This window comes from Salvelinus namaycush, chromosome 20 (genome assembly GCF_016432855.1).
Source record: "Salvelinus namaycush isolate Seneca chromosome 20, SaNama_1.0, whole genome shotgun sequence".
Taxonomy (NCBI): Eukaryota; Metazoa; Chordata; class Actinopteri; order Salmoniformes; family Salmonidae; genus Salvelinus; species Salvelinus namaycush.
The window spans coordinates 38,834,579-38,846,472 of NC_052326.1; the positions used below are offsets into that span (position 1 = coordinate 38,834,579).

Below are 11,894 nucleotides of genomic sequence, written 5' to 3' on the forward strand. Positions count from 1 at the left end.
GGTAAGTAGTTGGATGGGCTATTTACAGATGGGCTGTGTACAGCTGCAGCGATCGGTAAGCTGCTCATACTAATCAACAGGGTCAGTCCCCTGCAGCTGCATTGCTAAAACAAGCAAGCTCATTATCTCTCATTTCAAAAGGTTAGGGAAGGATGGAGGAGAGAAGAGAGAGAGAGAGAGGGTGTCCTCTCCTCCATGAATTATTCCTATTGATCAGGTCCCTGTCCTCCTCTCCTCTTACAGAAAGAGAGAGAGGGGGAGGGGAGGGAGATGGAGAGAGAGCATCCTTTAAAAAAAATATATATTCTAATATAATATTATAAATGTTATAGATGTCCTATTCCATAGCTTTTGGGTAGATGGTAGACACCTGCGCCAATCAACTGTGATGAAACTAATAGGCAGTAACAACATAGATGGGTTTATTATGGATACTTGTGAACACAAGGAATAATGTACAATGTACAAAATGAAAACAGAACATATTCCTAAATAACAGAAAAATGTCACTTCCGTTGTGGAGTTGACATACAATTGTTGTTATTATCCCTTGACAGTATTAAGTGGGACATTGCAATCATTCAAACAGAACAGGGTTTAACTAAGCTTACACATGCAAACATTAAATAACTTTGAGCTACTGTTGGCTGGCTCTTGCAATGGTAAACTTTGATATCAGTGTTTGTGTTGTTTTTACCATTGTGTCTTTGAAGATGTAATGGCCTACAAAACATGGCCTATGATGATTTACTGTGAATATAAAACTATCCCCAAAACACTCCCAATTCGTTGATGTCGTCGTCCTTTTTCTTCCAACAGGGAAAAGTAGTATAACCGTTTGACTCCTGAGCAGAATGAATCACCTGGCTCACCACAGTGAAAAATGGGGTCTAGCCCTAATGGAACGCTCATGATGTCTCTTCTGAAACTCTCGTTGTGAACTATGGAACACTCTGGTTCACCTCTGACCCCCAACCTCAGTGATACTACAGCCAATGACAGCCTGGGGTGGGGGCTGGGGTCGCCCTTCGCCTCGGCCCCTAGCAAACAGCTGAGCACCTTGCCCAACGCCCAGACCCGCTTCAAGGACCTGTCAGGGATATTGTTCATGGTGACCCTGAACGTGGTGGCCCTTCTGGCTAACACAGCCGTGCTGGTGGTGGTGGTAAAGGCCCCGCACCTCAGGTACTTGGTACTTTTTGATTTTATTTATTTTTTACCAGTTAATAACACAATTCAACCACAATGCATAATCAACACGGATAATCCAAAAAGTTTAACAATTTATTTCCATTGTGGTCCTCATTTTGGCCAGCAGGCAGGTTAAATATACACCAGATTATAATCAAACAGATCAATGATAAGAACTGATAATGCACTGATTTTATATGCACAATTCCCTTGTTTCTATTGCTTATACTCTTGAATTAGAGTTTAATTTATGAAATATTTTAGGTACTGTATCTCATGTATTCTACTTGTTTCACCAGACATCAGTAAATTCAATTTGTTGTAGTGAAGGTATCATGTGTATATTGTTTTCTCTCTGGGGATTAATACAGTTAATTCCATTCAATTCAGGAAGTTTGTCTTTGTGTGCCACCTGTGTGCGGTGGACCTGCTATGTGCCGTACTGCTCATGCCCCTGGGCATTGTGTCCAACTCGCCGTACTTCGCCAGCGTGGTGTTCACAGTGCTGGAGTGCCAGGTGTACGTCTTCCTCAACGTGTTCCTCATCGCAGGTACAGTACAAGGGACAGACAGAATTTAGGTATGCATCCAAAATGAAACCCTATTCTGTATATAGTGCACTACTTTTGACCAGAGCTTTGGTAGGCTAGGCCTATACAGTGGAAAGGGTGCCATTTTGGACACATGGCCTTTAATCAATCAGTGGGTTTACTATTATGTTTTTTATGTTCTTATATTCATCTCTTTTTTATAGTCTCTTCTGTTTCTTTTTATCACTTTCCATTGATTTTTGTACTGTGTGTAGCCATTTATAAAGTTTGATATGAATTACAGCCTCCATCTTCACCATCACGGCCATCAGCGTGGAGCGTTACTACTACATTGTCCACCCCATGCGCTATGAGGTGAAGATGACCCTGAAGCTGGCCACAGCCGTCATGGTCCTGGTCTGGGTGGCCTCAGGCCTGCTGGGGCTGGCCACTGTGTTCGGCTGGCCCAGCTACAGCAGCCTGAGCTCCATCAGTGCCGCCCACTGCTCCCTGCACTGGAGCCACAGCGGCCACCGCCGGGCCTTCTCTGTCCTCTTCACAGTGGCCTGTTTCTGCCTGCCTGCTGCGGTCATCTTCGCTGTGTACAGTAATGTCTATAAAGTGGCCCGCATGGCGGCTAGACAGCATGGACCGTTACCATCCTGGACGGCCAGTCATCCTAAACACCGCTCTGACTCCATCAGCAGCCAGACCACAATCATCATCACCCGCAATGCCCCCAGGAGGCTGCACCACCACAGGCCCTTCGGTGGGTGCAAGGCCGCCCTCACCCTGGTGGTCATTGTGGGCCAGTTCCTGCTCTGCTGGCTGCCTTACTTCTCCTTCCACCTGCACCTGACTATCAACAACCAGCCCAAGATCCCCGCCGACCTAGAGAAGGCCGTCACCTGGCTGGCGTACTCCTCCTTCACCGTCAACCCTTTCTTTTACGGGCTGCTGAACCGCCAGATCAGGGAGGAGCTGTGTAAGCTGCGGCGCTGCTACTCTGTCCGGCCTGTCGAGCTGGCCATATCCAGCAGCCACGAGGGCTCGGCCCACGAGAACTTCCTGCAGTTCCTCCAGAGGACCAGCTGTACGGTGGAGACCAGAGCCAGCTTTACCTGCACATCCAGCCCCAGGAACACCCTGGACCAGACTGGGCAGCAGACGGCTGGCTTCAGGATACCTGGGCAGATACCTGAGGATTTCAGTTAAAACGCCCCTGATATACTAACCTGGTCCCCACTTATATACTGTCACTGTATTGACACTGGTACCTGTCTGCTGTTATTGGCAGAAGAGTTAAGTTAAAACTGTTAAGCCTGGACAAGACTGGGCAGATGGCTGCGTTGAAGATACCATGGCAGATACCTAAGGAGTTCAGTAACAATACTCGTAGATACTGTACGCATGTCATGCCACTGGCATCTACTGTAGTTGACTGCTGTAACAGTGTGGCAACAGTACTACCAGCTACACACTGCCCTTAATTTAAAACACACATAGACAGCACTTCGAAGGGACAACAAATAGAGTGTTTTTCTTTTGATATTTCTAGTTTGTTAATTAGATTGAGTTTATTCTGCATCCAGAGATGATTCCAGAATCCAGCATATAACTGAAGTGCATTATGTGCTGAAAAATACTGTTTTCTCAATTATGAATTGTTATTTCTAGCTACAACTACCACTAATAGAGAAACTAATTCAGCTACCTACCACCAACCATTCCAATCACCTATATTAGTACATATTCTACTATCACTTCTACTACACAACTACCAGTACACATTTTGAGTTGAAAGACAATACAAATTGTATTTCCACTGTATCATATATTCACTGTCTATTTATTATTCATTCCATGTTCAATACAGGGAGCATTCAACATTTTAAGTGTAACAGTTGAGGTGTTTCTATTACACAAAATCAAACTTGATACTTTTACTATTTGGTTCTCAGTTGAGGTTTAGTTGCAATATTCTTAACTATATACAGTATGTTTCTTACAAAACAATGCGTTATTATCCGTTATCATAAATTAAAGCACATTGCATTCAATAGGCTACCTTTTTACAGGTGATGGCAGAGACTTCACTCTCAAAGGTGACTTCTTTCTATATGGGCAAGTTGTTTTTCTTTTAATTGTACAAATAAACTTCTGAAAGATCTGTTTGCAAGAAATCACGCTTATGCTGTTCTAAAAATGATGTCCTCTTCACTGCACATTTATGAAAAGCTGAAGAGCTGAAGACTTCACCCTATAACTCCCACACAGCACGAAGAGAGATTAAGGGATAATGTGGGATAGAGATAGACATGGGTGATCAACGCAAAAGAACATTCTGAGCTACATTTTCAAAAGCCTATCGTGTCTCCTTTATGCACGGCCCAGATTCGAACAAAAATGGGAATCTGCGAACAAATAGATAAATAAACAGACTGGTTGAATAGATACAGATGTAGGATCTATGTTTTATCACCCTGTTGCAGGAGAATTTCTTGCAATGCAGTGTATTCGCGGGTTGAAAAAGACTTCTGAAGTTTGTCATTTCCATTTACGAAAAATATATCAACCCCTACAAAATTGTCCATTAACTATAATCCACGTAATAATTCACATTTCCTGTTGCTACAGGATTATTTTCCTGCTGTAGCAAACTGGCTCAAATTAAGATCCTACAAATGTATATGAATGAGCTCCAGATCCTGGTCCAGCTCTGCACACTCCTGACAGCTGACTGGGTCGTCAAGGGAATGCCCTGAAAAAACAGAAAGTGGGAGCATCTTCAGTGTTTTTGAGGGAATTCAGGGTAGCTTGAGCTTGTGAGAGCCAGGCAGAGGAAATACATCCGAAACAGATTCACACACACACACACACACACACACACACACACACACACACACACACACACACACACACACACACACACACACACACACACACACACACACACACACACACACACACACACACACACACACTGTAAACACACACCAGTTTTAAAAACAAGGTCAGGGTATTTATTAAGGCTACATTCAGGGCCAAGTATTGTAAAATCCTAAAAGCATGATAACACAGTGACAGTTTATGATGCTCTGCTTTTTGATGTGCAAATACTGTATATTGAAATGGCTATCACTTCTACAGGAGAACATTTACAGAGATGGAGTATCCAGAATAAACAATGACATGCAGGGTATTCAGGATGGAAACTCAACACAGCCTCTGTCTCGGTCTGTTCTCCTTTAAAGGAGGTTGGTAACCTTGGTCGATTATATTGACGCCTGGACAAAACCTAGTGACGACACACAGGCTACAGGAAACACTGTCACCTCAATGCAAAGGTGTATACAGAATATTGAACACGCACACAGTAGCCCACCTTTAGAGAACAGGAGTGGAGAGGAGAGATACTTGGTTAAAACAGAAAATGTGTCTTCTGCCTTTTTCCCAATCTCTCACACACACACACACACACACACACACACACACACACACACACACACACACACACACACACACACACACACACACACACACACACACACACACACACACACACACACACACACACACACACACACACACACAGCCTAGGATTAGAGTTCCGTTTATACACACAAACTCTCTCACGGAGAGTACACTGTGTACATCTATACACACACCCACACACTCTCAAACGAACCATTGCCTTGGTGTTCAACTGACACCAATCAGCATGTTTTGAAATAATGATACAATATTATAATACAAATAATATAATATATTGCATTTAGCAAACACTTTTATCCAGTCATACATGCATAAAGCCCTAGGCTTTTGGGGGCCCAATGCAAGATTTGGTTGAGGGTCCCCCCACACCTCACGGGAAAAACATGTTAGTGGCCCCAATTTTGATAGTGGAGAGAATTGTTTTAAATTTTGAAAGTAAATTCTACAAATTTTGCCATGGGGAGAATAGAAAATGTTGCAGTTTTAAAGCAAGCTTTCTGCAATTCTACACATTTTGCCATGGGGCAGAGAGACATTTTTGCAGTTTAAAGCTAATTTCCTGCAATTCTACCAATTGTTCCAAGACTTATGCTATGTTAATGATCTCTGAGTGAGAGTGACAAAAATAATCAATGGGAGCTCCCTGGAGGTCAGGGCCCCTGGGTGCATGCCCTGCGTGCCTGGTCGGTATTCGGCCATGACTACTAGACTAACTTACCAATCTAAAAATTGTTAACTGACATGACAAATTGAGTGACTGTCAGTGAATGGCATAACAAGAGAAAAACTGCTGTTGAACAACCAAACTTCAAAATTGCACCTTGTGTATTCTACTATTTGAACTCTCAACAGTAAGTCGAGACCCTGACAGGGCTGATGGAAACAGCTAATTTGTCTGTAAAATTTTCCAATGACGACTAAACAAAATAGGTCTGTTAGAAAAGGGTGGATACTTTTTGGGTTGGTGAAATAGATGTGACAACTGTGATGGAAACACATTTATGCACAAGTTTTGATAAAACAGCCGTGGAGTTATGTGAAGATATGTTACGTTGTACAACCACCACGACGTGTAAAAGTATGCAAAGTTCATAGTTAGATTCATTAAGTTATGATGAGCTTCATAACTTATTTCATAACTTCATAACTTATGGAGGTTAAGTGCACGTATTTCAAATAAATATCAAGGGTGGCCTTATATTTGAATGCTGGTGACCTGATGATCAGTGACAAAACCAGATTGGGAAAGTTTGCTACACTGAACAAAAATATGTTGGTTCCATGTTTCATGAGCTGAAATAAAAGATCCCAGAAAATGTCCATACACACAAAAAGCTTATTTCTCTCAAATGTTGTACACAAATCTGTTTACATCCCTGTTACTGAGCATTTCACATTTGACAAGATAATTTATCCACCTGACAGGCATGGCATATCAAGAAGCTGAATAAATAGCGCGATCATTACACAGGTGCACATTGTGCTGGGGAGAATAAAAGGCCACTCTAAAATGTGAAGTTTTGTCACACAACACAATGCCACAGATGTCAGAAGTTTTTAGGGAGCGTAAAACTGGCATGCTGACAGCAGGAATGTCCTCTAGAGCTGTTGCCAGATAATTGAATGTTCCTTTCTCTACCATGAGCCACAGGTGGTGTAAAAAGTACTCAATTCTCATACTTGAGTAAAAGTAAAGATACCTTATTAGAAAATGACTCAAGTATAAGTGAAAGTCACCCAGTAAAATACTACTTGAGTAAAAGTCACTTGACTAAAAGTATTTGGTTTTAAATATACTTAAGTATCAAAAGTAAATGTAGTTGCTAAAATATACTTAAGTATCAAAAGTAAAAGTACAAGTCATTGAAAAATCTATTTACATTTTTTGGGGCGGATACTCAGACATCTATTACAAACACAGCATTTGTGTTTAGTGAGTCTGCCAGATCAGAGGCAGTAGGGATGACCAGGGATGTTCTCTTGATAAGTGTGCGAATTTGACTATTTTCTGTCCTGCTAAGCATTCAAAATGTAATGAGTACTTTTGGGTGTCAGGGAAAATGTATGGAGTAAAAAGTACATACTTTTCTTTAGGAATATAGTGAAGTAAAAGTTGTGAAAAATATGAATAGTAAGGTCAAGTACAGATACCCCAAAAATCAACTTAAATAGTACTTTAAAGTATTTTTTACTTAAGTACTTTACACCACTGATAAGCCGCCTCCAACGTCATTTTAGAGTATTTGGCAGTACGTCCATCCGGTCTCACTACCGCAGACCACGTGTATGCCATCATGTGCTGTTGTCACGCCCTGGCCTTAGTATTCTTTGTTTTCTTTATTATTTTAGTTAGGTCAGGGTGTGACATGGGGAATGTATGTGTTTTTGGATTGTCTAGGGGTTTGTATGTTAAATGGGTCAGTGTCTTGTCTAGGTGTTTGTATGTCTATGGCTGCCTAGATTGGTTCTCAATTAGAGGCAGCTGTGGTTCATTGTCTCTGATTGAGAGCCATATTTAAGGCAGCCATAGGTATTGGGTTTGGTGGGTAATTGTCTATGTAGAACGTTTGTAGCTTTTGTATTGCACTTACGTTTGTAGCTTCACGGTCGTTTGTTGTTTTGTTATAAGTGTTCGTTTCGTGTTTCTCTCGTCTCTAAATAAAAGAGAATGTATTTTTCACACGCTGCGCCTTGGTCCACTCATTATCCTCAAGACGATCGTGACAGAATTACCCACCAAACCGGGACCAAGCAGCGTGTTAAGCAGCAGCAGGAGCAGCGCATAAAGGATTCTTGGACTTGGGAGGAGATACTGGAAGGTAAGGGACCTTGGGCTCAACCGGGAGAATATCGCCTCCCTCGTGAAGAGCTGGAGGCAGCTAAAGCCGAGAGGAGGCGATATGAGGCAGCACGGAAGTAAGGCTGGACGCCCGAGAGTCAAACCCAAAAATGTCTTGGGGGGGGGGGGGCTACAAGGGAGTGTGGCGAAGTCAGGTAGGAAACCTGCGCCAACTCCCCGAGCTTACCGTGGAGCGCGAAAGTACGGGCAGACACCGTGTTATGCGGTAGAGCGCACGGTGTCTCCTGTACGTGTGCATAGCCCGGTGCGGGTTATTCCACCTCCCCGCACTGGCAGGGCTAGATTGAGTATTGAGCCGGATGTCATGAAGCCGGCCCAACGCATCTGGCCTCCTCGAGCCGGCATACATGGCACCAGCCTTCCGCATGGTGTCCCCGGTTCGCCTACACAGCCCAGTGCGGGTTATTCCACCTCCCCGCACTGGTCGGGCTACGGGGAGCATACAACCAGGTAAGGTTGGGCAGGCTCAGTGCTCAAGGGAGCCAGTACGCCTGCACGGTCCGGTATTTCCGGCGCCACCTCCCCGCCCCAGCCCAGTACCACCAGTGCCTACACCACGCACCAGGCTTCCAGTGTGTCTCCAGAGCCCTGTTCCTCCTCCACGCACTCGCCCTATGGTGCGTGTCTCCAGCCCGGTACCACCAGTTCCGGCACCACGCACCAAGCCTCCTGTGCGTCTCCAGAGTCCTGTGCGTCCTGTTGCTGCTCCCCGCACTAGCCCTGAGATGCGTGTCCCCAGCCCGGTACCACCAGTGCCGGCACCACGCACTAGGCCTAATGTGCGTCTCCAGGGTCCAGTATGCCCTGTTCCTTCTCCCCGCACTAGCCTTCAGGTGCGTGTCCCCAGCCCAGTACCTCCAGTTCCGGTACCACGCACCAAGCCTCCTGTGCGTCTCCGGAGCCCTGTACGCACTGTTCCTTCTCCCCGCACTCGCCCTGAGGTGCGTGCCCTCAGCCCGGTACCACCAGTTCCGGTACCACGCACCAGGCCTATAGTGCGCCTCGAGAATTCAGTGTGCCCTGTTCCTGCTCCCCGCACTAGCCTTGAGGTGCGTGTCTCCAGTCCGGTACCACCAGTTCCGGCACCACGCACCAGGTCTACTGTGCGCCACAGCAGGTCAGAGCCATCCGTCTGCCCAGCAGCCAGAGTCGCCAGCCAGCCATGAGCAGCCAGAGTCGCCAGCCAGCCATGAGCAGCCAGAGTCGCCAGCCAGCCATGAGCAGCCAGAGTCGCCAGCCAGCCATGAGCAGCCAGAGTCGCCAGCCAGCCATGAGCAGCCAGAGTCGCCAGCCAGCCATGAGCAGCCAGAGTCGCCAGCCAGCCATGAGCAGCCAGAGTCGCCAGCCAGGATCTGCCAGAGCCTACCTCCAGCCAGGATATTTCTTTATGCAGATTTTAGAATATTTGCATGAAAATCTGTCACCAATTGGATGCAAATCAAGCTAATATGTGGTATACTATGGACCATGCAGTGAGTTTATGAGTTGATGTTGTTACGAATGAGGTTTCTAACCAACCATTTCATGCGGATTAATTACCTGATGCATAAAACAATTTACGACAGGGCTGATGGAAGCAGGACGTTTCGGTACAATTTTATAAATGCCAACAGATAATTTGTTAGTTCGACATGGTTGGATCTTTTTGTGTTGATAAAATGTATTATGCAAGAAATGGCGGTGGAAATTCCTTTATGAGCAAATATTGACATAGGCCTGATAACCATGTCAACCCACTATAAACAGATTTCTGAAAAATAGACACTAATTGCTTTTTGGAAATTCGTGACAGACACACAATCACAGTGCACTGTATACAGAGTATTTCAATTACAGATAAATACAGTAATTAAGACAGAAACGACAGGAGGAAGGTTGGTCGGGGAGGATGGGTGGGCGCATAACACGATCGCCTAGCAACCCTAGCTACATGCTAGCTAAGAAATTAAAGAGTAAAGGTTAGTTAGGGTTAAGATTAGGGTTAGCTAACATGCCAACTACACTGAACCAAAATATAAATGCAACATGTAAAGTGCTGGTCCCATTGGCCCAGCCAATCAGAATGAGTTTTCCCCCCAAAAAGGGCTTTATTACAGACAGAAATACTCCTCAGAATCCCCCCTCGCCCCTCTCTGATGATCCCGCAGGTGAAGAAGCCGGAGGGAGTGGTTAAATGGCGTGGTTAAACATGGTCTGCGGTTGTGAGGCCGGTAGGATGTACTGCCAAATTCTCTAAAACAATGTTGGAGGCGGCTTATGGTAGAAAAATTAACATTCAATTTTCTGGCAACAGCTCTGGTGGAGATTCCTGCAGTCAGCATACCAATTGCACGCTCCCTCAAAACTTGAGACATCTGTGGCATTGTGTTGTGTGACAAAACTGCACATTTTAGAGGGGCCTTTTGTTGTCCCCAACAACAAGGTGCACCTGTGTAATAATAATGCTGTTTAATCAGCTTCTTGATGTGCAACGCCTGTCAGGTGGATGGCAAGACAGCCAGATAGGTCCTGTCGGGCCAGATAGGTAGGTCTTGACAAAGGATGAAATGTTCACTAACAGGGATGTAAACACATTTTTGCACAAACATTTAGAGAAATATGCTTTTTGTGTGTAGCTAGCATGTTACCTAACCCTAACCCCAACCTCTAACCCCTAAACCTAACTCTAATCTTCACTCTTAACCTTAACCTTAACCCCTAGCCTAGCTAACGTTAGCCACCTAAATAGCCTAGCTAACGTTAGCCACTTAGCTAACCTAAAAAACGTTAGCCACAACACATTGGAATGTGTTTAATGTACACAAATGAGATATGAAGAAAGAAAATTGTGTAATACACACAAAATGCATTGTAAAGAAATGCCTGTAATGCTTGAAAAAGTGATTTTAAAGCAATTTGTGTCTATTTCACTGTAAGCTGTGATAGTGTGTTGATCACATCGATGTAATCTTGGAGTTATGTAATGATATGGGGTCTAGTCCTCCCACTACAACTCTGGAAACCATGCAGTTTATTAGGCTACAGATCTATAAGTTATGATGAACTTCACATGGTGATGAAAGTGCACAGTGATGAGCTCGATGCTCCTTTCCAATAAATATTGAGTGTCTTATTCTGTTGACATGATGATCGACGCTTGACTGCCGTTCCATAATAATCTCATCATGTAGACTAGCCTACCTGACTGTATATGCGTGAGATGCCATTTGTGACAAAACCATCGGTAGAGTTGAAAATGCACTGGAAAGACATTGAATGTTTAATCAGTATGCTTTAAACGATCTAAAAGCACAACCAAATTCCAATGGAAAAACTATATCGGATTTTTTATTTAGTTGTCATCTAAATGTGTTATCACTGCACTTTCAACCATCTAAAAGCGCAACAAAATTCAAATGGGAATACAATGTCAGATATTTTATATTTATACAACAACTTAATATGTTATCACTGTGCTTCATCTAACACCACAACCAAATTACCTGTATTGCAATTGAGATTACATTAAAAGCACATAGTGCAAGTGATCAACGCTGTTCATGATTGCCTTATTTCTGTGATTACATAAGACATTTATAGTTACAGTAGGCTAACCTTAAAATGTGGCCATGGTAGTTACTCATTTTAAACCCTTTCCTGCAGTCAATGACCAAAAGCGCCCCCTTTGACCTCATGGGTAGAATGTCATAACAAGTAATAACAATTATTTCCAAAAACCCGACGAAAATCGAGTGTTTTGTTATATTTAAGTCTTCTGTGATGTATATGAAGTGTAATATTGTGATGCAAACTCAACATGGAAAAGATGAACTCTATGT

At 43.8% G+C, this 11,894-nt stretch overlaps 1 protein-coding gene across 1 annotated transcript; it reads left to right on the top strand.

Moving 5' to 3' along the window:
• Positions 1 to 799: 799 nt before the first annotated feature.
• Positions 800 to 3,836, top strand: LOC120064804 (probable G-protein coupled receptor). Its single transcript, XM_039015402.1, has 3 exons — positions 800 to 1,185; positions 1,582 to 1,742; positions 2,026 to 3,836. The coding sequence occupies exons 1-3, from the start codon at positions 944 to 946 to the stop codon at positions 2,934 to 2,936; spliced, it is 1,314 nt and encodes a 437-aa protein (XP_038871330.1). The 5' UTR covers positions 800 to 943; the 3' UTR covers positions 2,937 to 3,836.
• The last annotated feature ends 8,058 nt before the right edge of the window (positions 3,837 to 11,894 follow it).

Excerpts from the sequence above, each read along its gene's own strand:
- LOC120064804 (XM_039015402.1), top strand. The coding sequence starts at position 944 with ATGGAACACTCTGGTTCACCTCTGACCCCCAACCTCAGTGATACTACA. Across the intron at positions 1,186-1,581 it reads GTAAAGGCCCCGCACCTCAG|GAAGTTTGTCTTTGTGTGCC; the intron begins GTACTTGGTACT and ends CATTCAATTCAG. Across the intron at positions 1,743-2,025 it reads CAACGTGTTCCTCATCGCAG|CCTCCATCTTCACCATCACG; the intron begins GTACAGTACAAG and ends TATGAATTACAG.